Below are 27143 nucleotides of genomic sequence, written 5' to 3'. Positions count from 1 at the left end.
TATACTTTGGTTAACTTTAATTATTTGATAAATAATTCTAATACAGACAACTCCCCCATCAAATGTAGAAATGTCGTCTGCATTTTTATTTTGTATACTGCATATTTTAAAAGGCTATTTTTGTGCACAAAACATGCATCTGCAGGGAGCTTTAGAGGGTGAAGTTAGGATCTATTATGGGGCATGCAGCACCACACCCATTTTGTGTGTGTGTATTTTGTGTTGACACATAAGACACTGTCATTCCAGCAGAAACCTGTGATGATGCACATTTTTATTGCAGTAACCAGCTGAAATTGTATGTACGTTGTTATGAAATTGACAAATGATCCCTGCTTTGCAATCCTGGGTTAATGATATTGCCAAAATTAAAACGTGGAGGAAAAAGTGAGTGTAAACCTATTCTTGTGGTGGTGGTGGTGGTGTGGTGGTGGTGGTGGTGGTGGTGTGTGTGTGTGTCTGTTAGTGTGTGTGTGTGTGTTTGAGTGTGTGTTAAACAAACAACAACGACAAACAACACCAAACCTAAATCAAACAAGCACAACAAAAACAAATGACACAAAAACTGACAAAAATCAGAATATCAACTGAGGAGAAAAAAAACAGTGGCTGAATGCAATACTTATTATAACTTAAAAGTAAAAGTGTGCGTGTGATGTGTGCGTATGTTTGAGTGTTTTAAACAAAAAACAACAAACCTAAATTAAACAAGCACAACAACAACAACAAAACAAACGTGGAAAATTCTGAATATTAACTGAGGAAAAACAAACAGTGCCTGAGTACGAGACTTATTATCAGGGAAACAACGGCAAAACTCGCAATGTCGTATGGAATAAGGTAAAAGATGTAAATCATGGTTTACAGAGAACATCAGTACTGAGTTCTGTCATGTTTTATTTTCTCCAGAGTGTGACGTCTGCAGAATGATCGATACAAAAAGCAGTGTCTCCAGTCATGGCCATATGCTGCTTTCCTAATTTTTGCTTTGCACTATTTTTGCTTTGTGCACATATTTGAACCTTGTGGTGCTATGATTCGGTTCTTAAAAGAAAATTATGACTCACACTCACATACAATCCTTGTTTTTGAATGTTTTAAAACATTGCTGCTTTCTGCTTTGAGCCTGGAGGAACAAAATGACTCTGAAGCCGGACTGCCGAGAGGAAGAATGAGAGGGAAAAGAACACGCAGCCATGAAAACACACACAACTCCCTGACAGATAAACTGCTTATGTTCCAAAATCAAGAATCTTTAAGTGCGCACGCACGCACACACACAAACACACACGCGCGCGCGCGCGCACACAGAGAGACTCTCCTCGTGGAAGTAAACTTATACTCGAACTTGAAAGTAAGTATAAATGTTTGATACGAAATAAACCTGTGATAAAAGTCTTTTTATAAATCATCGGTACCAACAAAATTGTCACAACACGTAAAAGGACATACTGTAGTTTCAAATTAGTAACAATCTAAGCCATTTTAATCAGCACTGGTGTCCGGCAAGCACTAACAGATATAACAGCACGTGTATGCATCTTGAAGTAATAAGACCTTGAAGTAGGCCTAGAGTTTACACTATGCATTACTATGTAATGCTTTAATTCAGCTGCCTAACTGTGGAACTTTGCAAATGTGTGAGGACCGTTTCACAAAACAGACAAAACACCCTCTCAGTTATTTACACAAATCAGTTCCAGAATGTGCGTGTTCCTTTTCTGTCTCTACAAATTAATGTTATCTGGGGGGAAAACGAATCATTGTCGCTTCCGCCCTCAGTTATAATTGCCTGAGCATAATAGGAAATGCAACAGGTGTAGTCTTCCGCCTGATTTTTAGTCAAGATATTTCGACACAGAATGTTTCTTTCTTTTTTCTTTGTATGTTCACAAGCTCACATACAATCATTTATGCAACACTGACAATAAGACCAGACCAGAGTTGTGATTGAAATGGGCAGTTTATTTAATAAAGCTCCAGAATGAATAAAAATACATGACAAAATAAGGTGGTCCCGCTGTACAAAGCCGGTTACCAAACACACACACACACCAACACACACAAACACACTCACGCACGCACACACACACACACCACACACAACACACACAGACACAGACACAGACACACAACACACACACACACACACAGAGTAACATTGTACAACTTACTGTCACATTCAAGCGGGAACACCAAACAAAACGTATCATCAAATGAAACAACATTTTAAGTGGTCAAGCAGATGACCACAAACCACACTTGAAATCTTCACATTTTAACACTTTCTCCTGTATCCATAAAAGTCATTTATGCTGACTAGATAATGACATCAATAAAACCATTCCCTTTTTTATTTTAAAGAAAAACAAGAAAATTAAAATAACGCAAAGAACTGATGCTCAGTAAGGTTGGGTATCGATCTCAAATGTGTGCATAGCTAATTACATGTAACCGGCATGGACTGGGGCTAGAATTGGCCTTTCTGTCAGGCAACTCGGCCTCTAATTGGTTTTATATTGTCTGATCCCCCTCCAGAAAAAAACAATACCATTTGCCCCGTGCTTCTGCGCCCACAAAAAATATTCGGGAATAAGAAAAGTTCAAATTTTAGGCACCCCACATACAACCTTAATTGTCAGTCAATTACTTTACTGCAATCAACGTTGATTTTAAAGTACCATGTCATTATTATTTTGGAGATAGATTTGAAAAAGTCCATAATTGCAGACTGCGTATTGCATACCTGTCAAGTACTTTTGGCCTCTGACCATAGTAAATGGCATAAGAAACCATAGTTGGGGATCAAAAACCATAGTTAATGCGTGGATCAGGATGTGGTTAAACGCACAAATTCAACTTCTCACGCATACACACTAAACCAATCAGATTGGTTTTCACAAACTAAAAGTAAAACACATAAATTCCTTTCTACACAAACTGCTCTTTATTTACCACTAGCCTACATGTAATACATTTACACTGCACTCTTGTTCGTTCATTTTTTTTGTCACTTGTCACTTGTGTTCTTTGTTGTATTCATCTGTGCAAATCTTTGCTTTGTCAATCATGCTGCCAGTCACCTTAAAATCATGGCAGCATGCATCAGAGTTAATTTTGACCTGTAAGAAGGCAGTCAGTGTGTCAGCTCCCAGACTGTGATCCAGCACTTGAAGGTGTTGCAGGGTTTCACTGCCAAATGGAAATTTATTCAACATTTTCCTCACACAGGCCATGTAGAACTGGCGCACATCATGCCAGAACTTCTGTTGTGTGGCTGGTGCAAGCTCCTCCTCAGAAATGAATGAACGGCAGTCCATGCCAGCAAAAAAAAAAAAAAAAAAAAAAAAAAATTTAAAAATTTTTTTTTTTTTAATGCTGAAAATGCGTATGGTTTGAGGTATACGACGTAGGACCCAAAAAAACACCGAAAATCCGTAAGAATTACGCAGAATGCGTAGGACTTGACAGGTATGGTATTGGTTTGAGTGATTTGAATTTTGATTTATGTGAGCGGCACCTCAAGGATTGCCCCAAATGTGAGTGCGGTTACCCAAGGGAGACTGCTGAGCACTATTTGTTGCATTGACCCTTGTGTAGAGATGTACGATTATTGTCAATTGATAACTGATTATAAGTTTATTGAAATATTATTGAAAGGCATCCCGCAATATTCCCGGAATGTCAATCAGACCATATTCATAACTGTACAAGAATTTATTAAGACAAACAGGCATGTTCCGTACATGAGCCTCTACATTTTATTCATAATGTTCATTTGACACTGTCATGAGACAAATGCTGCCTGACCAATTGTTCTTCGTAATTTCTCTCGTGTTTTGTGTCCTTGTTTCGACTTATCGATTATGGCCCAATCGTTATGTAATTTAGTGCCATTTTCGCCGATCACAAAATGTATTAACTTTGCGTGTGTGTCTTCTGTGCATTTAATATTATTGTGACGTGACCCACTCTTCCAACATTTCTGGCGCTCCAAGTCTTCGTCGTCCTTTTTTTTCCCCTTATGCTGAATTCTGTTCTCTCGTACCCCATTTCTTTTTGTTTCTTGTTTTTACCCCCACCAAGTTCTGTACTACCACCCCCTCCCTTTTTTGATTGCTTGCGCATCAGGTTTGTCTGTTTGTTTTCGTTGTCTGAAATGAGTAAATGTATCTAGTCCGCCATCATGCTAAACTTTGTTATGTACATACCAGGATGACTTAAAATAAGCATTTATGCTTGAGTTATCTTAAAAAAAACAATGCATTGTTTCTGTCATGATAACAAATTGAATAAAGTTTTGTAAACCAATGGACTGATTATAGTTGACCCTGATATGTGATTACGGGATAGTGTCACGTTAATTTATTTCTACTTTCACTTGTACTTTTGTACTTAAAACAAATCACTGAAATGTAAAAGTTATTTTTCTTTCCATTGTGAAGTGTCGTCAGTCTCCTCAAGGTAATGCAGTCAAACTCAACCAAAAGTTGGAGGGGCTTCTTCATACTTTCAGTGTGTGTGTGTGTGTGTGTGTGTGTGTGTGTGTGTGTGTGTGATTTCTTTTGACACTATGCACGTTTCAAAGTGAGTATAGTGCGCTTCCCAAGCATAAAACGGTGCATGACTCTGGATTTGCGTCTGAGATATTGACACATCACTGTGAGAAAAAGCGTTAATGAAAAAAGAAGACTATTTATTTTCCTTGAGCATTATCTTAAAGTGGTGTGCCAAAAACTTTTAAATTTAAAAATTCAATATTTAACTTTAGGAAAAGCACTGTAGAGAGAAACCCACGCTTGTGTGTTCAGAATAGTCTCCATGTGGTATCAATATAAATGATTCAAATGTATGGAAGAGAAGCTGTTTCTGCTGGATTAATACACACACACAATTGTGCACTCACACATAAGCACGCATGCATGCTCACACACACACACAACACACACACACACACACACACACACACACACACACCACACACACACACACAGAAACAACAAATTCATTATGACAAAACCAAATACGAAGTCCTATTTCACAAATTTTATATCTTCTCCTTTTCACCATATACAAATACAGTCACGGAGTACATTTATAAGGCTATATTTATGGGATAGAGCCACTTGTTAATTGTTTCTTGTTCACAAAAGCACTAATAAAAAAATTCCTCCAGGGGCTTGCAACGTAGTACAATATACTACCTTACTGGGAGAATGCAAGTTTCCAGTACAAAGGACTTTAACATTTCTTACATACCAATCAATATGAGGCTTATATTGCGCGTATTCTGTGGGTACAGTTCTAAGCTCAGGGATTTTATTTTAATTTCATTTTATGCAATTTATATCGCGCACATATTCAAGGCACAGGGATTTATTTATGCCGTGTGAGATGGAATATTGTTTTACACAATACATCACGCATTCACATCGGCCAGCAGATCGCAGCCATTTCGGCGCATATCCTGCTTTTCACGGCCTATTATTCCAAGTCACACGGGTATTTTGGTGGACATTTTGATGAAAATTTATCTATGCCTATACAATTTTGCCAGGAAAGACCCTTTTGTCAATCGTGGGATCTTTAACGTGCACACCCCAATGTAGTGTACACGAAGGGACCTCGGTTTTTCGTCTCATCCGAAAGACTTGAACCCACCACCTAGGTTAGGAAAGGGGGCAGAAAATTGCTAACGCCCTGACCCAGGGTCGAACTCGCAACCTCTCGCTTCCGATCGAGCGCAAGTGCGTTACCACTCGGCCACTGAGTGGAAGGTACACCAACACGATATTAGCACTCCAGATTTTTATCTCGCAGTTTTTCTGAAGGACTTTGCATTTGAAAACTATTCTCAGACAAAATCGCTGCCCTACACGCCACCAGGCGTGAAAGGCAAAACCTACTACTCAGACAAAATATGAGTTTAAACTGCAAGTACATGTACAGGGAGTCTGAAGGGTTCAAGTCGGATGAGATAGACTACTGTTGTGGCAATCTTCGAATTTGAAAATCATTTTTTTAAAAGAGTAAAACTCATAGTTCTTCTTCTTCTTCGCTCATGGGCTGAAACTCCCACGCTCACTCACAAATTTGCACGAGTGGATTTTTACGTGTATGACCGTTTTTACCCCACCATTCAGGCAGCCATACGCCGCTTTCGGGGGAAGCATGCAGGGTATTTTTGTGTTTCTATAACCTACCAAACTCTGACATGGGTTACAGGATCTTTTCCGTGCGCACTTTGTCTTGTGCTTGCGTGTACACACGAAGGAGGATAAGGCACTAGCAGGTCTGCACATAAGCAATGACCTTGGAGATCAGAAAATTCTCCACCTTTAACCTACCAGGCGGCCGCGATTTTGACTCATGACCTTCTGAATAGGAGGCCGATGTCTTATCCACAAAAACACCGAGCCCGTCCAAACTCCTAGTAAAAACAACAACTGCAAATCTGGGAGCAAAATGTGAACGGTTACAGTTTCAACTATCCTTCCCCTTTAAATCAGCATTTTTGGAAACCTAAACGAAAGAGTATTCAAGAACAACAGTCACGGATTCAGATTTAAAAAAACAAATGGTAACTATGCTTTTTGGAAATTCTTTCTTTAATTGGTGTTTAACGAAGGTTATATCGCGACAGGGAAAGGGGGGGAGATGGGATAGAGCCACTTGTTAATTGTTTCTTGTTCACAAAAGCACTAATAAAAAAATTGCTCCAGGGGCTTGCAACGTAGTACAATATACTACCTTACTGGGAGAATGCAAGTTTCCAGTACAAAGGACTTAACATTTCTTACATACTGCTTGACTAAAATCTTTACAAACATTGACTATATAAGAAACACTTAACAAGGGTAAAAGGAGAAACAGAATCCGTTAGTCGCCTCTTACGACATGCTGGGGAGCATCGGGTAAATTCAGACCTGGGAACCCCTGTTTTGCACTTAGAGTATTCTCAAACAAACTTGGTGTATTTTCAGAAAAATGAGCGTACTCCACACAGCATTTGAACATCCATGATTCAAACATGCTTCACACGCGTCCGCCACATCGTTAATTAAGTTTACCTATACATGTACATTCAAAACAAATCCTGACAAAAACTGTAATCATGTGTCAAAATACTGGATCGGCTTCAAGATGGGCTTGTGAATAAAAGTAGTCTAGGAATTTTTCTCGTCGTATTTTTTTCCCACTGACCGTACTGATTGTATTCTCGACAATCTTGCGTACAGAATACGGCGAAATCGTATGGGTTCCCAGGTCTGTAAATTCTTCCCCCTAACCCGCGGGGGGTCTTTTTGGAAATGCGCTTCAGACAAATGCCTTTGCACACGTTATGTTACTCACAGCAAAATGCAAGAATAATTGGGGACCATATGGGATGGGGCAAATTGGGAGGGAGCAATTCGGGACACCACCATATATATCTACCAAATATTTACAAATAGCTATCTTAGTACATGCATAACATGCTGTACCAATACACAATTTCTTTAAATAACTATGTAAGGATTATTGGCAGTCTCCCGGAGCATGTTTCACGCTATCCTGCGATCAGGACAAGCGACTGACTGTGATGTGTATGCTGTGCGGCGTGCGCTACATAAGAAACCTTTTTTTAAATTTGTATTAAATACAATCACCTGAGCCACGAATGGCTAGCTGACAGCGGCTATCTTTTACACAACAAATTCTGAACTCTGATGAACTCGTGACCGCTGATTTTTAAAGGCAAGGGGTATCATATTGTGCGCATGGCATACACATCCAAGTTGGTCGTTTGTCCCGATTGTGGGATACAGCCTGTCAGAGGCGTAGAGCGTGCTCGAGATGTTTTGAAAAACCTGACTGCAGTACAGGGATTTTTACACCTCCGGACTGCTGATAATTGGGGCGGGGATATAGCTCAGTTGGTAGCGCGCTGGATTTGTATTCAGTTGGCCGCTGTCAGCGTGAGTTCGATCCCAGGTTCGGCGGAAATTTATTTCAGAGTCAACTTTGTGTGCAGACCCTCTTCGGTGTCCGAACTCCCCCCCGTGTACACTACATTGGGTGTGCACGTTAAAGATCCCACGATTGACAAAAGGGTCTTTCCTGGCAAAATTGCTTTGGCACAGTTAATAATTGTCTATCTATACCCGTGTGACTTGGAATAATAGGCCGTGAAAGGTAAATATGCGCCGAAATGGCTGCAATTACTGGCCGTATAAAATTTCATCTCACACGGCATCACTGCTGAGCGCCTAGAACTGTACCCACGGAATATGCGCGATATAAGCCTCATTGATTGATTGATTGATAATCCTAACAGAATTATTTTCAAAAACCGTCTATTGCCTTGAAAGCAAACCTGGAATTTCTGATGCGAGTTGCCAGAAAGAAAGTTCACTAACAAGATCCAGGCCAACACACCCCCCCCCCCCCCCCTAAATAACACTAAGGAGTGAGGTGAGCTTAAATAACTAATTAATTAATCAATCAATAAATTCTCTGCTGAAATCCCCAACTTCGCGCATCGAAGCTATGAAAAACAGGACACTGCCACGTTTCCATTCAGCTAAACGCCACACCATTTTCAAGAGGGGATGTCTCAGGAAGAAAGATGTGACGCTCCCGATTCATATGTTTCAGAAGACAGCCCACCTGAGAAAAAGAAGAACACAATATAGAAATAATAACAACCTGTCAACCACAAATACATTAAAGTTTTTCAAACAGTTCACTAATCCGACAAACTCATGCTCGTTTCTGGTGCATTTGATAAAGCCAATTACGGGTAGATGCTAGACAACAGCAAAACCACCACCACATAACAACAACACAAGATTGTTTATGGTTGTTTACAGTCTCTTGAACACAGGAGTCAATCGAGACCGTATATATAACAACAAGAAGCATAAAAAAGCACTTCAGTTTGAAACCCAGGTTCAATGTAGTAAATGATATTGCATCAATGTTCCATCCATCCTCAGCACTTTCAAAACCAGTTTCTTCTAGGTCATACACACCTTTTCCTCGATTGATCTACAGTATATCAGATCACTATTGTTCTTTTTATGATTTGCACCAAGGGAATGATTAACATTTCTGTCTTAGTCATAATGTAACAAGCTTTAAGCAAAAGCATAATATTCTACACATTCACATATTGTAAGGTTGAAGGGGTCTATGTCGACCAAAAGAAGGTGTATTCCCCATAGCCATAGGTGTTTTCCCTGTGTACCGGGAATACAGTTGGATTTTCTGTAGAGAAGTATAATATCGTACAATCTTGCGCCAAGCGCGTGACTGCGGTTAGATAGGAGAATCTATTTAAAATCCTGAAATCGCGTGCGGCATCCAGTCAAGCAAAACATGCTTCGACCGTTTATCAAAACGGATTTAGTTAAAGAAACATCTGCACCCCCACCCCCAACAGCCTGGTATTATGTTTTCCTCGCTGGTACTCTCGTCCATTGAATCACTTTCACTCTCGTAAGCTTGAAGTAACTCCATGGCGTCTAACGGAAGTATATTCCCTAGTGTATATGTACAGGAAATTAACATACAGGGAATACAGCCACTGTTGGTCGACATAGACCCCTTCTAAAGTGCTGCAGTGGTTACCTTTCCCTCCAAGGACCAAGCTGTTCATCCACTGTAGGGCTGACCGGGGTTCCCCCTTAGCAGAGTGAGTGGTGAATCCTGGCTGATAAATTTCCTTTCATTTTCCATGAATGAAGAATACCAGCTGGGTTCTTTTATTCATGGACCTGTGTTCTGCAACACACACAAATCAGCCACCAACTTGTAAATATATGTAAAAGAAAGCAAGTGGCAATCTGAATAACAGAATACAAAATGATCAATCCACACAATCATACTTCAGCACTGAAAGTCCACAAAATGAAGCACTGCTAGTACATGTACTTCTCATAATTTACTGAAACTTTACTCGTCAAAACAACCATTTGTTTTATCAACTTTACTCCATCGAACGCAGAAGAAGAAGAAGAATCAACTTTACTCGCATGTGGCGAGTAGATTAACATTTCTACTCACCATTTACATGATTTAAACTCGCCATGGCGAGTAATTGAAAATACTCGCCACTTTCAGGCCTGTACTTGTGCATGAGATGTGTTTACCATCCATATGCCCAGACCATGCGCCCTTCTGTTGTGCTCAGAACAGTAAAGAGTTGCTTGCTGGGGTGGTTGTTCATAAGTTAACAGTTCACAAGAGGGCACAAACAAGAGCAAAAACACAGGTGCCTGATTCAAACTCATTCAAATGCAGAACCTTATTTTTGCATGAACAGAGTAAGACATGATTCTTACATAGCTGACCCTACCCCTGGCAGAAAAGTGCTTGAAATTGTCCATGTGGTCTCTATCAGTACATTTGATGCGTATTTGTGATACATATATACTGATATAGAGACAAGTAACAAGTGGACATTTCCTCTGACACCTCTACCATTTGTACACCTGCACAAATCTCCTGCCATAGACTACAAAAGGAAAACATACAAATCAAAACAAACACAAATTTAACCTAATGTTTACCTTTCAGCAGCAGAAAAGGCTGTGTTTTCTGTGGTGTCTCAGAGAAAAGCCACGGTGTTGGAGATGCAAAACTAGGCTGTAGGCAAGGTCCAACATCTTTAGCTGCACACACAAAAAGAAGAAGCAAGAAATCACATGACATAGATGACATTCCTCACTAGTACAAAACCACAACTACACTAGTCAACTACCAATGTAAGAATCATAGTCCTGCAAGATTACCCTCTTAAAAAGTAAGATTGCTTTCATTCAAACACTACCGTGGGACCAAACTCCCCCCCCCCCCCTCCTTTTTTTGAGTTTTTCCTGCATGTGTGTTGATGTTTCCATTAATTCCAAGCCCTGAAACTGTGAACTTGAGATCTTTATGTATGCACACAGTCACAGGCTTAATAAGCTATTCAGAAACCAAGCAGAGTCTGCACAACGTTAATTCTGAGAAATAAATCCCCACAACTGGTTTCAAGGCCACTATACCGACTGAGCTATTGCTTGCCATGCCAACCTCCACCCCCATTTGGAACACGCACAACTAGTATACCCATACACATGTAATAATACTGCTTGCCTTCCTCCCCCACCCTCCAAATCAATAAACACTAAATGTATGCAATCAGTAATCTTTTAGTTAGTAGTTGACTACCATCACTACTCTCTCCACACCCACCCACCCTCTTACACACCAGCGACACACCCCCATCACCCAATCATTTCCATGATTCTCTCTGCCATATAGTTATCCTAAACACTAACATTATGACACATTTGTTTTCCAATTAGGAACATTAAAAATTACTGTAAAAAAAATGTACAATCATGCACTCTCTGAGTCTGACAAGAGAGTGTGAGAAAAGTCAAGAAAGCAAGACGTGTGACATAACTAAATCTTCTAATCTATTCCTGAGATTTACTCTTGACAGCTTAAAATGGAACCTCATGCACTTACTGTTCTGAATTGTAGAAATTGCTTGTAGTTATAGCAGCAAAGGCAGTTTTATTGGGTACCACCAGGTGTCACTCTGTCATCATCTGATCAAGAATTCAAGCAAATGGTTCAGCACTGAAACAGTAAATAGCAAGAGTGTACAGAAAAATACACAAACTTTCTCATTAATTTGTATCTTCAACTTCACATTTTTCATAAATAATGATACCTTACTTTGACTAAGTTTGAGTAGGATTAACATCATGCAGAAGTTAACTTGAAATAAAATAACTATACGTTACTCAATACGGCACTCAATGAGTCAATTGTCAGCAAAGGTGATAATCAATGCAAGGTAAAACCAAAGGATGCAACTCAGTCAGCAATTGCAAAAACTACATAATTCTAATCAAGCTGTCAGTTTCACTAGCTATCAGAATTCAAAACATGTTCTTGTTTTTGTTGTTGCTGTTGTTCATGACTACATCAATGTATCTCAGCATTTCTAGTTTCTACACTATAGCCATTAAATGTTCAACAACAACAAAAGAAGTGTCCCAATGTTTAAGGAAGCGCTGTTGCAAGTCACAATTGTTAGCAGTTGCTGAGAAAAGCTAATTGTCCTTACTGTAAGGCCTAAAAAAAAAATAGGTGTGGTTACGGTAACCCGACCTACCCTATTTTTTGGGGCCGACCCTATAACTTTTTATTACATTTGTCAAAAAAATACCAAAAAAACCCCAAGTAAACGAGTGCAGAAAACGCAATGAAAGCGAAAGCGCCCGAGTCGCACACTTATTTCCCTGTCAAGTAGGTTTAATTTGTACACATTAGAAAAAAAAGTTAAAAAAAAAAAAAAAGTGATTGCCCACCTTCCTACCCTATTTTTTTTGGCTATGTTACCGTAACCACACCTATTATTTTTTTTGGCCTAAGTTGAGTAACAAATTATAAACAATTGCTGTTAACACTCATAGTACAAGACAGCAAACCACTGCAAAACTATAGTCATCTATCAATGTTATGCTTGCCATCCCACCCCCGACCCCAAACCAGTCTGAGTTCAAGCTAGGGTTCGTCGGGTGATCAGGAACAGACTTTTTTTTTTTTGTCTAATCTTCCTGTCAGTGTCATGCAACTTGAACTGATGTTGTACAATCTTGTAAATTATGATAATTTTGTACAATGAATTATCTTTTTGACTTCTTAAAATTATAACATGCACATACTGTCGGATGAGACCTTAAACCGAGGTTCAGTGTGTGTAGTGTACACACCTAGTGACGTATGCAAAAAGACTGAGCACGCAAAATAAAGATCTGTCAGCATTAAAGTGGCCTATAGAAACACGAACACACCCAGCATACACCTATCCCTGTGGTGTTACATCAGTACTACTAATACTACTAAGCGCCGGCGGCAGCCGAGTCACTGGTCTCACCACAGGGTGAGACAGCCACCACGAGGGAGGACTAGAACATCATCCAAGCGCCTTGAGCATACACCTAGTGTGTGGATATGTGTGCTATGTAAGTTGCATATCAATCAATCAAATATTTACTCTGTGATCTATGAGCGAGCTAAAATAATGAACTCCCCCCCCCCCCCCCCCCCCCCCCTGTACGTGCAATCAATTTTAATCTCAGTTACCTACTCCTAGATCTATAGAATTTTACTTACGTGTCATTTGCAGGCCTTTGGACTAGATCTGTTTGGATGTCAGTCAGTAGTACTCCGTTGCTGCTCTCAGTTGCACGTCGCACCCATCTGCAGGACTCGGAAGTGACGCTCGTTTTGCTGTCAGTTCTGTAGTCGATGACCTCATACAGTGTGGCCAGAACATGGCGGCAATAACCATCCAATCTGCAACAGTTTACGCATTCAATGTAAATTGTAATGATGCATTTATACAGTGCTAAAATAGTTAACCCTCTCAACATGAATGACACTACTGTGTGCTTCCCCAGCACAAGCTGTTCAGACATTACACCAGATTTTAACTTTTAGGTTTTAAATGTCATTGGTACAATGACAAATACTAAAATAGGGAGTAATATATGAGTTGGACATCTTAAAGTTATGAAGTCGCAACACTAATGCTGAAAAGGTTAATTAATTTTTTAACACTTCAGTATAAAGCACACACAATGACTTCATCATTCTGCCCACAACTGTTGTTTGCATACACATGTATGTAGATCAGTTTAATTTAAATGAAATAGATAAGTTACAAACAGTGCAAGTCTACTGATGGCCTGTACCAAAGTTTGTTATGGCCTAAAAGTCAATCAACCATTAAAATAGTCCCCCCGCCCCAAAAAATAAAATAAAAATAAAAATTAAAAAAAATACTGCCTGACATCCTGGTTAGTTAGTTAGCTAGCTTTACTTCCCTTTATCTTGGTGTAGATGTAAGGAAGAATAGACAGCCTGCTAAATGTGTTAACAATAACGAGCAAAATATGAACATACCCTCCCTTGCAGGTGCAGAAGGCTGACAAAATGCAGCTCCTTAGGTCCATGTCCACACTTGTCATTGCAATCCACTGTGAATAAAATTTTGCACCAGTCACTGGGTTCTTGGCTTCACTTTGCTTTTGACAGCAAAATAGCCATCTGTTGGGGGCTCTGATGGCAGTGATGGGATGCCACACGCTTGTATAAATTCTACCACATAATTATCCATCTCTCATCATCTGGAATCCTTCTGATTTACGATAATCCCGCACACTGGCAACAGACGCATTTGATGCACTGAGCTGGTACGTGCACACATCAAACTCAGAAAAGTCAGGTAGAATGTTTATGTTGGTACTTCCTGACAAGAAACCAGGATTCTGCAGAGCTCTGAACATTGCGTCGTCGTGGGTTTTCTGGACCGGCTAAATCGCGCAGTTTCAAGCCGATCACTTCGGCTCGACCCTCGATCAGCGCCTCGGGATCGATGGGCAACTTGATTTCAAATGCTTTCTGCACTAAATCGGACAGTTCATGCTTGCGGTAATCGCTAAACGTGACGCCTCTTTCACGCAAGAACGACTGTGACTCGCTCACAGATCTATACAGCTACAGATGGTAGGATTTCCCTTCGCTGACGCCATTGTTTGGCCCAAACAAGGGAAACTACTCTCATAGGTCAGTTTCCACTAAAAAGACGGGAGTTTATGCATACGCCCTATTGTTGATGGGTTTTTAAAATTTGTGACAAAAGAATGTAAACGTTCAAATGACTTACCACCCCCCTCTGATATGTCAGTTGCGAGTGTGTCTGTATGTGTTTGTGTATGTGTGTGTGTGTGTGTGTGTTGTGTTTGTGTGTATGTGTGTGTGTGTGTGTGTCACTAGTGTACGTGTGTGTGTCACAGTGTGTATGTGTGTGTGTGTGTGTGTGTGTGTGTGCGTGCGTGTGTGTGTGTGTGTGTGTGTGCCGGTGTGGGGGTGTGTCTGTGTGTGTGCCCGTGTGTGTGTGGTCACGTTGTGTGTGTGTGTGTGTCACGTGTGTGTGTCAGTGTGTCAGTGTGTGTCGGATGATCAGTGTGTGTGATCTAGGCCAGGGTGGACTCCCAAGGTTCCTGGGTTCCGGAAGTCCACCCACCCCCCTTACTGACTCCACAAATGTACCTTTTGCCTTTTTCTCTCTGCGAATGTATGTATTCATTTGCTAATTTGTTCGTTTGTTTGTTCGTTCGTTTGTTCGTTGGTTCGTTCGTTCGTTCGTTCGTTCAACAGTCCGTCCGACAGTCCTTCAGTACGTCCGTCAGTCCGTCCGTCCGTCAGTCAATCCGTTCTTCCTTCACTGAGTCCGTATCAATAAATTCCTCTTGTGCAGGGCCGAACTACAGCTAGGAGAGAGAGAGAGAGAGGGGGGGGGGGATGTTCCTCATTGTTGGTGGGACAACCCCCCCCCCCACCCTGGCCTAACCGTAAACCTCCTCCAAACGTTTGACAAATGCTCTGAAAATGCGCCAGTTTGCACATATTGTTTATTGTTTGCTTGTTTATTTGTTGTTTTTTTTGTTTGTTTGCTTGTTTGTTTGTTTGCTCGTTCGTTCGTTCGTTCGTTCGTTCGTTCGTTCTTTCGTTCATTCGTGGGTTGGTTCGTTCGCTCTTTCGTTCCTTCGTTATTTCCTTCGTTCATTCGTTCCTTCGTCCTTTTAGTCCGTCCGTATGTCCGTCCGTACGTCCGTCCGACAGTCTGTCGGTCAGTCCATCAGTCCGTCCGTCAGTCCGTCCGTCCTTCAGTCTGTATCAAAAGATTGCTCTTGTGCAGAGGGTTGAAGGAATACCCTGCAGGACCGGATCAGGAGGGGTTACCCGTAACACACACCCCCCCCCACCCTCCCCCCACCCCCTGTCCATCGGTCCGCCCCTCAATCAGTCTGCCCGTTGGTCCGTCCGTCAGTCTGTCCGTCAGTCCGTCCGTCCGTCCGTCAATTCGTCCGTCCGTCCGTCCGTCCGTTCTTTGGTTCATTTGTTCTTTCGTTCGGTCGTTCTTTCCTTTGTTCGTTTCATTGCTTATTTATTAGCACACATCATTGTCAACTAGTGAATATCCTGAACAAGGCGGTGCGTGAGAATATCTTCTTGTTTGTTAGGATAAAATAACATCAGTTTGCTCTGAAACAAAACACACACAAATTCCGCTGCTTGAGCATCGTTTCAGTCTAACCGAAGTGAAGGTATACCTCATCTTCAGAAGGAGAATAAGCGACAGCATACTCTTCTACCATATAACATGTCACGTGAGGTCGTTCAGACCGGAGTGGAGGTATATCTCCGAGGGATCAGGGTATACTTTCAACCCGATGCACAAGCGTAGTTTATTGATACCTTAGTTTCGGTCGCACCGGTGTGTAATACCTCAGAGAGAGAGAGAGAGGGAGAGAGAGAGAGAGAAGTAAGAGAGAGAGAGAGAGAGAGAGAGAGAGAGAGAGAGAGAGAGAGGTGAGAGAGAGGTGAGAGAGAGAGAGACAGAGAGAGAGAGAGTGAGAAGTGAGAGAGAGAGAGAGAGAGAGAAGTGAGAGAGAGAGAGAGAGAGAGAGAAGTGAGAGAGAGAGAGAGAAGTGAGAGAGAGAGAGAGAGAGAGAGTGAGAAGTGAGAGAGAGAGAGAGAGAGAGAGAGAGAGAGAGAGAGAGAGAGAGAGAGAGAGAGAGAGAGGAGGACCTAGCAGGAGGACTGAGGACAATGGTGGAAGTAACACTAACAGGCTCTTGTGAATCGACACTGGCTGGTTGCGTTGCTTAGGAAAAAGAAGATAAATACAAAGGCATCACAGAGATTTAAAATAATAATAATAAGAGGCCTCATGACTAGACACTGCTTCTGACTTTCCAGGGCACATGGCTATCACTATCAGAATCATCCATTCGCGATACATGCATGAGGCCAAAAAAAAAAAATAGGTGTGGTTGAGGTAACATAGCTAAAAAAAATAGGGTAGGAAGGTAGGCAATCACTTTTTTTGTTTTTTAACTTTTTTTTCTAATGTGTACAAATTAAACCTACTTGACAGGGAAATAAGTGTGCGACTCGGGCGCTTTCGCTTTCATTGCGTTTTCTGCACTCGTTTTCTTGTGTGTGTGTTTTTGTTTTTTTTGACAAATGTAATAAAAAGTTATAGGGTCGGCCCCTAAAAATAGGGTAGGTCGGGTTACCGTAACCACATCTATTTTTTTTTTTTTAGGCCTGATGCAAATGATGCAGGAAATACAGGAAGGACGTCAGCCGGCTTTGTTTATCTCACATAAACTCATTACTGACTTTTCCCCCTCCTCTCCAAAGTGCTTTTGATCGAACTTTAGGCCAACTATTCCACTCTTGGAGTCTAATTTGTGACGAAAAATGGTATTTTGACTTTGACATTAGCTTCAAAGCAAAATCGTTATTTTCTTATTCAAGGGACATAACCACTTGGTGCGTTTTCGAATAAATCGAATTTGGGGGTAAAATCCGATGTTTACGTTACCAATAGGCTTCTAAAAATATTCTGATGATGGATACTGTACTGAACACAATCTTACTCACTGCCTAAAGCCGGTATCATGTTGTGATAAATCCCATCATGGATAGCTGCACCCGAAACTGCCAAATCCGAGCGTTATACGAGCGCTTCAGGGTAACGGGACAAGGGCGATCACTACAAAACCCAACAGAAAGTGAATCTTCAGCGCGTGACCTCCCCTTACCGGTATCGATCCGACAACAACAATGGCCGCGTGCGTCGAAGCACCGCTTGTAACGCCCAAACACTACGACCCCATGTTCAAAGGTGAAATTGTTTTTCACGAAGTTATGTGATATGATTTGAGTCTTTTCAAGATGTTTTGAAGGACACATTGTTCAACGAATGACACGACATTCGGAACGAGCTTTCTTCCGGTCTTCTTCCTTTGCTTTGTTTTCACCAAACAATGAAACATATAGTTTGTTGCTCACTTAGTCACTACTGTGTGAATGTATACCTCTGAATCAAACACATATATTTGGAATCCCGGTTCTACTGGCCCATTGTCTTCTGTGTCAGTTTTATATATGTACTAGAATGAATACCCGCTTCGCCGGGTAGCCGGCTTCGCCGGGAAGAAGTACTTAGAGCCGTATGCCGGCTTCGCCGGGTCCGAACAATGGACCAGCCAAGCTCAGGTCCCTCCCAGATTCGTGGAATAGGAACAGCACGAAAATGATTCAGTGGCCATAATGCCATTCCTGACCATATCGAGTCCCATCCTTGTCGACGAATGTAACCGTGTTAATCACCTTTGGAGGCGAACTCCACTCAAACAGGACTGAGCAAGTTAGAGCTTCTCAAAGGAAGGCCAGTACATAAAATTACACAAAAGCCGCCAGACCACATCACAAACAGAACTGAACAATGCACAGGTGTTGCTCACATAGAGACACACACACACACACACACACACACAAAACAAAGAGAAGCCGTATCTATAGAGAGATAGATGACAGTGTATTTTTCGCGTGGCTATAAATTGATTCGACCTTTGCACTTTGACAGTGAGGATAATTTACGGGTCCAATTTACGTTCTGGACACTGCGTTGACCTTCTAAAAATAGTAACAGTAACAGAACGCCGGGAATATCCGAACACGCTCCACTCAAACTTTATAGTGCACCATACGAAGGAAGGGAGGTAAACGCTGAAAACCTGGAGAAGATGAGAAGATAAGGAAGAGTTACTTATAATGGTGAAATGAACACAAAAACCAAAATCATTTCAGCGCTGCGCGCTGAGAGCACGTGTTGAAATATCTCATCGATGATATTGTGTCCGGGGTGTAGCTGAATACGGTGTCCAAATTTGAAAAAGATCCACCGAGAACTTTGGCTTTGGTGTGTCGGTATGGGGGCCCGGGTAGCTGAGGTGGAACCAAAATAGCTGAGGTTGAACCAAAATCGGTTCAGCGCTGCGCGCTGAGAGCACGTGTTGAAATATCGACCAGGTTGTGTCGTGTCCCGGGTCTACCTGAATATGCCCACCAAATTTGAAGCAGATCCATCGAGAACTTTGGCCGTGCATGGCGAATACACAAATACACAAATACACAAATACACAGATACACAGACACACAGACACACAGACACACAGACACAAGTCGTATATATATATATATGGCAATCTATAGCTGTCACACTATATTATATAATATACAACCACCATTGGGTGGATGCACTTGTGAATGTCTTGTTTTGTCAATAATGACACAATCCAAAAACGAACTTTTTCTTCTTTTTTTTCTAGCAATTTATCCGCCTCTCTATAGCGCCGATGGCAATCTGGCTCTTTTGCTATTTCAATTTTATGAACTCATGCATCCTGGTCTTGTTTCAGTGGACACATTGCTGCATGAACCCACCCTGTTGAGGCTATGCACACTTTCAGAGATCGGCGTGGACATGATATCATACTGCACCCAGCTCGATGTGCTCTGCAAGAAGGAATTGATACAGGTCTGTTAGCTTCTTAATGTGTGTAACTGCATGACTAACAGTAACAGCGGAGTGTCTGTCGGTTTGTCTGTCTGTCTTTCATATCTGTGTGTGTTTGTCTTTGAGAGAGTGTGTGTCTGTGTGTGTGTCTGTCTGTGTGTGTGTCTTTGTGTGTGTCTTTGTCCATTTTTGTGTGTCTCTGTTAATGTTCATGTATACCATGTGTTTATGATGGCAATTTGTGTGCATTAAAATGTGGGGGCACATTACCTTAGGGTTCAGTTTGAAAACTGTGTTACTTTCATCATGACTATAAGTCTATTTAATAAAAGTGTTTTTATTTCAAATAACCAAGCTTCTTTTTCAATCAATGAGTCTTATATCGCGCATATTCCGTGGGTACAGTTCTAGGCGCTCTGCAGTGATGCCGTGTGAGATGAAATTTTATACGGCCAGTAGATTGCAGCCATTTCGGCGCATATTTACCTTTCACGGCCTATTATTCCAAGTCACACGGGTATAGGTAGACAATTATTAACTGTGCCTAAGCAATTTTGCCAGGAAAGACCCTTTTGTCAATCGTGGGATCTTTAACGTGCACACCCAATGTAGTGTACACGGGGGAAGGTTCGGACACCGAAGAGAGTCTGCACACAAAGTTGACTCTGTGAAATAAATTTCCGCCAAACCTGGGATCGAACTCACGCTGACAGCGGCCAACTGAACACAAATCCAGCGCGCTACCAACTGAGCTATATCCCCGCTGGCTCTATTAATCAGAGAGAGAAAAAATGTCAGCATAATAGTGTTCCTCGAATATAATGCTATAGATACATACTCATCTTCATGAGATATTTAATTTTTGAAATGCCTCAGTTGAATTTATCTTATCTTTTTTCAGCAACCCACCCATAGCATCCAGAAGGGCAGGACCAGTAATGCTTTTGCAGATAAAGGTATCATTCCTTTCTTTAATTTGTTCCCTAAAAGCATGGACATGATCGATGTCTTTGATTTATTCTGTATCTCCACTTCTAAATTATATATATATACACAGTACACAGTGAAGATAAGGCATTTTAATTTTGTATATGTTGAGAAACTGAGATAACACTGGCTAAATGTTCAACTTTTGTGTTGATTTCTTAATCTTCTCTGCTGAGTCACATCCCTCCTCATCGCAGTCTTTCAGTTATTGAAACTGAAAAACACGGACTGAAATGTTGCTTGTGATGGCTAGGACAGTTACAATTAGCATTACAAATTTAAAATATGTTCCTTTCTTTTCATCTTGTTTCTTTTCCTATTTTGCTTTTTTCTCTCAGATTTACTCATTACCATTAATTTACAAAATTGCTTTATTTTTTATTTTTCAGCCATTGTTGTAGAAGACAGAATGCGACACACAGTGGTGAAAGATCGTTCGCTACCGCCCTCCCTCTATGTGAGTGCTTCCAGTTTTTACTATTGGCACTGCATGGCAGTTCATTAAACTGCTATTATTGTATTAACCCGATAAAGCAAGAAACAATTTTAGCATTTTGGCTTGCTCAATAGTCTTAGCTTACAATAGATGTAACTGGTAAAACATTGTTTAAAAAACGTTTCTTATATCAATACTGGTGAAAAATGTCAATGGCGCAGTGGTGGTGGGCTGTTCATGTTTGTTAGGTTTTTTTTTTCTCCTTGAAATGTCATTGCATGTGGGGGGGGGGGGGGGGGGAGAGAGAGAGAGAGAGAGAGGGAGACACAGACAGATAGATTCTCCCACCTGTTCCTGATATTATGCTGAACTCTACTGTTAGCTTTTTTTCATACAGGAATACCTGGAAAAGACATCACTCAATCGCATGTTCCCCAGGCCAGCGGCTTTTCTCAAAGACCCGTCAGGTTTCAGTTTGTCGCTGGAACAGTCACGAACAGATGGTTTGTAAATGTTGCTTCTGTGACTCGCTGAGAAAATGTGTATATATATATGTATTCCTTTAAATCCCATGAAATATGTTGTACGAAAAGTGCGCAAAGGATTATGTAAAGTTTTCTGTATTTATCATCACAGCAGTGAACTTATCATATGCATGTCTGATAAACAAGTATGCCCGAGATTCTGATAAACTAGTATACCAATTAGTGTGTAGATTAATGTGGCTGTCAAGTATTTTCTCATTTTTGTTTGTGTCTGGGTGACGTTGGTCCATGCCATACCACTAATTAACTCTGACCTCTCTCACTTTCAGCTGCTACGCTCCATTTGACCTGCCTTACGCCCCAAAACAAATTGAAGCACTACTAGAGAATATTCCCTCTTGAAAACTAAACCACTATAGCGCTTTTGGCTGCATGGTCCCAAAAGTGTCTCCTGAACACACAGGTATAAGCATTGTAGTTGTTTACTCCTGTGTCTACAGAGTACCTGTCAAGTCTGAATCAGCTGAACCAACTGGCCACCATGTCTCACCAGATGAAGGAAGACATCGCCAAGTTTCCTCGCCCCAAGTACCTGGCGCATCAACTGGCACTTATCTATGTAAGCAGAATTTCGTACAGTGGAACCTTTGTAAGACCCCCAATTCAATACTCCCTCTCTGTTAAGACCCTGTAATCTCAGACTTTTTTTGTTTATAACCTCTGTAAATTTACCCCCTTTTAACCCCTTCACTGCCCACCCCGTACTAGGTACGTGGTCATTTTCGGTTTGCCGTACGCCCATAACCGTACCTAGTACAGGGAATTTGCGTCAGCAACATTTCAGGACATTTCTGAAAACTAAATGGGAGGTAACCACTGTCCAAGTTCTTGTATGGGGTTCTAAACACAGTTCTTTCCCATTGACCGTTCGGATAAGTTAGTACCACATGTTGAAAACTTTGTTAGAAGTGTAGAACCATACATAGAATTCACAATGGCAGCCAAAAGTTGGACCTCAACTCGTAGACCTGATTTCAAGCGATACAGTGTTCTGGAAGCTCTACAAGAAGTGATTTATGGATTACCACACAGAAGAATACTTTTATGGGCTGTAATGTGAGTACCTGATGTTTGACACCAGTTTTAGCAGTGTTTTGTGTGGTTTTACCTGCTGCAATGTGTGTGTGTGTAAGTCCGGAAACTGTAATTTTTGACAAAAATAAGAATAAGAATAATAAGAATAAGAATAAGAATAAGAATACTTTATTATCTCATAGAGAAATGGTCATTATATCAATTTTTACAATAACAATCACAAACAAAGTCCAATGATCATGTCATCCTATAACAGCCAAGGGTATAAGCAAACATGCCAAAGATCTAAGAGATATCTCAATAAATGATCGAGCAGTGAACAGATTAGTGAACCTACCGAAGAAAGCGAAATTTTGCCCTGGCACACAGCAATACCAAAATGCTGTTATACTGTGGCAGTGAAGGGGTTAAGACTCCCCCCTTTTTAGGACCAGATTATTGGAGGTCTTTAAAGGGGGGGGGGGGTTCCACTGTACTTACTGGTTAAAGATCACCAAAATTCAGATATTTCATCAATATGATCATGCTGGCAAGACGTCTGACAGTGTTCAGATAAGATTTTGATTCAGCCGGATTTGCTCACAAAGGTGATGGAAATCAATAATAATAATAATAATAATAATAAGGGTGTTAGGAAACGCTACCGTTGCTGAGCTTTGGTTCAGTTTTGTGTGTTGCATGTAGTTGACTTATTTGTACTTTGTGGGAAAGTACCGATATTATATTTTGTAAACACAATATTTATGCTTGGACGAGAATGCAGGTGAACTTTCTAGTCCTGTCAAAACAAGTTGTTTACCACGCTTTTTTAGTCGTGAGTTCGTGGCGTTCGTTCGGATTAAGTGCGTCGGCGCTTTTGATCTACGTCACAAAGAATGGATTGGATTGGATTGGATTGGATAAGATTTACAGTCCAGTGAGGTTACCCTCATGGAAATTCGGGCTGCTTTCTCCCCGGGGAAAGCGAGCTGCCATACATACGGCGCTACCCATATTTTTTTTTTTTTCCTGCATGCGTGTATTCATGTTTCCTGAGACTTAATGCCGTGTGAGATGGAATTTTTTTTACTTTATTCCAAGTCCCACGGGTATTTGATGGACATTTTTATCTATGCCTATACAATTTTGCCAGGAAAGACCCTTTTGTCAATCGTGGGATCTTTAACGTGCACACCCCAATGTCGCTGTTCTAGTCCATGCACGGCTCGTATAATGTAGTTGTATCATGTTCGGTCTGGAATATTCTCGAGATTGAGTATTTACTATATATGCCAGCGCGATTTGAATGTTTAAAAAGCTTCTATTTGAGTTCTGCTACGTTGTGCAGTTGTATGTATTGAATGCTGAATAAATCCTCGAACTCAATTTGACGAGTTGTTTTCTGCTGCTGCGAAGACGGGCGACGTAGAATAAAAGAACACAACTATACGACGTTTGAGAACTTGTGGCAATCTCAAGTGTCGTGTAACAAAGGGTATTTCTATGGCACAAATCCTGAAATAGTTCTAAGCGCCTTTCAATCAATCTTCAATATAATAATCTTAATAACAGCAACAATACACTTTTTTTTTAAATAAAAAATAAAAATCTTTAAATAAATGGAAACACAATGACATACACAATGCACAATTCAAATAAATCGATTGCTATCAACTACAATCAAGTACAGGAGGATGTTGCAAGTATTTTGGGGGGGTCAGCAAATTGCTGAAAAGTCCATTAGAATTGCAACAGATGTTTTCTGAAAGTAACTCTGTCAGGATTTTCATACGCTGTCTCATCACACCATAAGAAATCGTAGTTCCATTTTTGAGCGTCTGTGACTCAAGCATTTCAGTTATCTCCCTTGTTATATTAGACAGTTGAAACTAGAAGTGATCCATTTGAGAATCATGCGGAACGCAGATCCGAAAACGAAAGCAAAGGGACTCGCAGAAACGTAATTTTAATGCGATTTTGGTGGTGTTTGGTCCTGTCTTATGGTGTGAAGAGGCTTTTACTATGGTAAGTGTGCGATAGAGGTTGACATGTATTAAATAATGCGATTTTGAGGGGGAAAAAACGAAAGATTTTTGCGATTTTCAGAAAAAAACGTAAGATTGTGGTCTTACGACGTACAACTGGAAAAAACGTAAGACTTACGTGCAAATCGTAAGGGTTGACATGTATGTGTCGGCGCTGTGGAAGAGTTAACGCCCCTCTGATAGTGAGGCCAACAAAACTCGCTGCCGAGGTGAAACGAATTAAGAAAATGTGGTGATTATGGGGAGTGGGGGGATTATTAATTTTATTTATTTATTAAATTTTATTTTGTCTGTTTTAGCATCAGATTCACAGATCTGATAAATAAAAAAGGGAAGTAAGCGCTCTAAATGCATTCAACATGTGTAATAGAATAAGTTAGAGTTATTCGGAACCATTCTCCTGGCACCTGAGAGAGTAACAAGCATTGAAAAGAACAAGCGATAGCTCTCACTTAATCTATTACACATGTCGAATGCATTTTGAGCAGTTACTTCCCTTTGTTTATCAGATCTCTAAACAGCACTCTGCCTCCTTTGTTTAAGTTTCTCATCAAATTCACAGCTGACCTTTTTTTCTCCACAGCAAAGCATATGCAATCTACCAAGTGCAGGAGTCCTGGCAAAATACAAGAAGAGCGTGGAGGATAACTTTAAGACGGTCAAACAGATTCTGAACAACGAGGACCAGCAAGATGAACCCTTGCCAGACCAACTCAGGGAATGGTCAGTGTGTGTGAGGGTGGGAGAGGGGTGTGTGTTTGTGTGTGTATGTGTGTGCGTCATTGTGTGTGTTTGCATGTGTGTGTGTGTGTCTGCATGTCTGCGTGTGTGTGTGTGTATCTGCATGTCTGTGTGTGTGTGTGTGTCTGCATGTCTGCGTGTGTGTGTGTGTGCTTGACATGTTTGTTAATATTTTTATTGGGATGGATTCTCTCGGTTTGTCTGTCTCTATCTGTCTGTCTCTCTCTGCTTGTCTGTCTGTCTGTCACTGTCTCTCTCTCTCTCTCGCTTTCATTCTCTTTCTCCAATTTTTGTTGTTGACATGGTTGACGATGAAATTATATCATTCTTTTAGGCTGCACTATGCATGGATTCTCTCTGTCTGTCTGTCTCTGTCTATCACTCTCTGTCTATCACTCTCTCTCTCTCTCTCTCTCTCTCTCTCTCTCTCTCTCTCTCTCTCTCTCTCTAATTCTCATTTAGACATGGTTGGCGATACATTTCAAGTGATATCATTCTTTTCGACTGCACTACAACAAAAGCCACTATACTACAGTGTTATTATTTGTTTGTTACAGGGTTTGGGAGCTGACCACGCAGATTGCAGAGTTAGTTGAATCCCTACCAGCTACCCTTACCCAGGCTGCCTTGCTCCCCGCGTGTGTGGTAGCACAATTATGAGACGTGTCAGGGCTGCTAGTTAACTAACTTGGAACATTTCTTTCGCATAATTAAACTCTGAGACAATGTGTGGCTTTGAGTTGGTGAATTTCTGTGTTATTTATGTAACAAAAAAAATAAAATTTAAGTTACAAAAACTAGTGTTTGGTATATCTTTATATACAGTTGTCAGACGTTTTGTGATTCTGACTACCAACTCAGAGAATTTACCTTGGAGAATATAATTTGACTCTGAGACATGAATGTATTGTGGCGGAAGCTACTTGCTATGAACATGTTTGTGTTACAATTGTATTTGTGTTGAAAATGACCAAAAAAACATTGTATGTTACCTTTAAACAAAACATGTGCAGCTATACTCATTCCATGTATTTTTAAGAGATTTACGTGTTCCATTGTTATTTTTTATGTACTGTGGAAGAGCAACTAGCGTCTATTCGATCTTGTGTGGCATGTGTTTGTGTGTGTAGTTTTTTTTATTATAGAAAAATGCATGTCAGGACTCTAATATTCACTGTGGCGCTATATTGGCATGTTTACATTCACTTTACAATGAAGCTCTTCCACAGGGCATGAAAATCCTGACAAGGGTTATTTCTAAATATTTTCTGTTGTCATTCTATTGTCATTGTATAATTCTCCCCTCTAAAGGGACTCATACTCAGAAGGGGAACAATTCAGAGTTTTGTAAAGTGTTTGCGTTATACCTGTTCAACCTGCAAATGTCCAGTATTTTTCCTTTTTTGTGTGGGAAACTAAAGCAAAAGAAATTGTAAACCGGTCAGTCCTTACTGTTTTTATTGGATTTGACAGGTTTTGAATAATTGAATAAGGCTTTTGCTTTGTCAACACAACCAATTAGTTTGACTATGCAGTAATTGTGTTGTGACAAAAGAAATAACAGGATTTATATTCAATATGTATTCATTTTGCTTTTTCATTGTTCAATACCGATTCACATATTTGTTTTGTGCACACTCATTGAGATGTGAGATGACGTGTTACAATTATAGAAATAAATCTATTTTTACTCTTTTGTCAAAGTTTTTGTCTCATGTAAACTTAAAACGTAAACTGAAGGAGAAAGCGTCAAGAGATGATCGAGAAACAGAAGTAACTATGCTGTTGACCTTTTTATTTAATTGTTTTGGGGGGGTGGGGAGGGGGGGGGGAGGGATTGAGGGAGCTTTATTATTTAAGTTGCACAGATGGTTAAACTAATTTCAAGTTGTATTATGATTGTCCAGACATTAAAATTCTTATCTTGATACTGACTGATGGTAACCTTGAAC

The 27143-nt window shown here is 40.6% G+C and overlaps 2 protein-coding genes across 3 annotated transcripts in view; one reads left to right on the top strand and one right to left on the bottom strand.

Annotated features, from left to right (window-relative positions):
- LOC138983613 (uncharacterized) overlaps nt 1-17621 on the bottom strand; it is a 43211-nt gene extending 25590 nt beyond the window's left edge. Inside the window, exon 1 of one of the 2 annotated variants that reach the window (XM_070356887.1) lies at nt 17503-17621. Coding sequence is in view for 1 of the 2 variants with exons in the window: in XM_070356888.1 (XP_070212989.1) it covers nt 17503-17521 (19 nt within the window). In the remaining variant the exon portion in view is untranslated. The remainder of the gene's footprint in view (nt 1-17502) is intronic. The other variant, XM_070356888.1, reaches the window with a different exon arrangement.
- A 54-nt stretch (nt 17622-17675) lies between these two features.
- LOC138983610 (uncharacterized) lies at nt 17676-26887 on the top strand. Its single transcript, XM_070356883.1, has 8 exons — nt 17676-17746; nt 19326-19444; nt 20325-20379; nt 20800-20867; nt 21244-21349; nt 21832-21950; nt 25034-25173; nt 25749-26887. The coding sequence occupies exons 1-8, from the start codon at nt 17686-17688 to the stop codon at nt 25849-25851; spliced, it is 771 nt and encodes a 256-aa protein (XP_070212984.1). The 5' UTR covers nt 17676-17685; the 3' UTR covers nt 25852-26887.
- Nucleotides 26888-27143: the final 256 nt, after the last annotated feature.

Source organism: Littorina saxatilis, linkage group LG13, assembly GCF_037325665.1.
Source record: "Littorina saxatilis isolate snail1 linkage group LG13, US_GU_Lsax_2.0, whole genome shotgun sequence".
In the NCBI taxonomy this organism is placed as follows: Eukaryota; Metazoa; Mollusca; class Gastropoda; order Littorinimorpha; family Littorinidae; genus Littorina; species Littorina saxatilis.
This window is presented reverse-complemented; position numbering and strand designations above follow the sequence as displayed.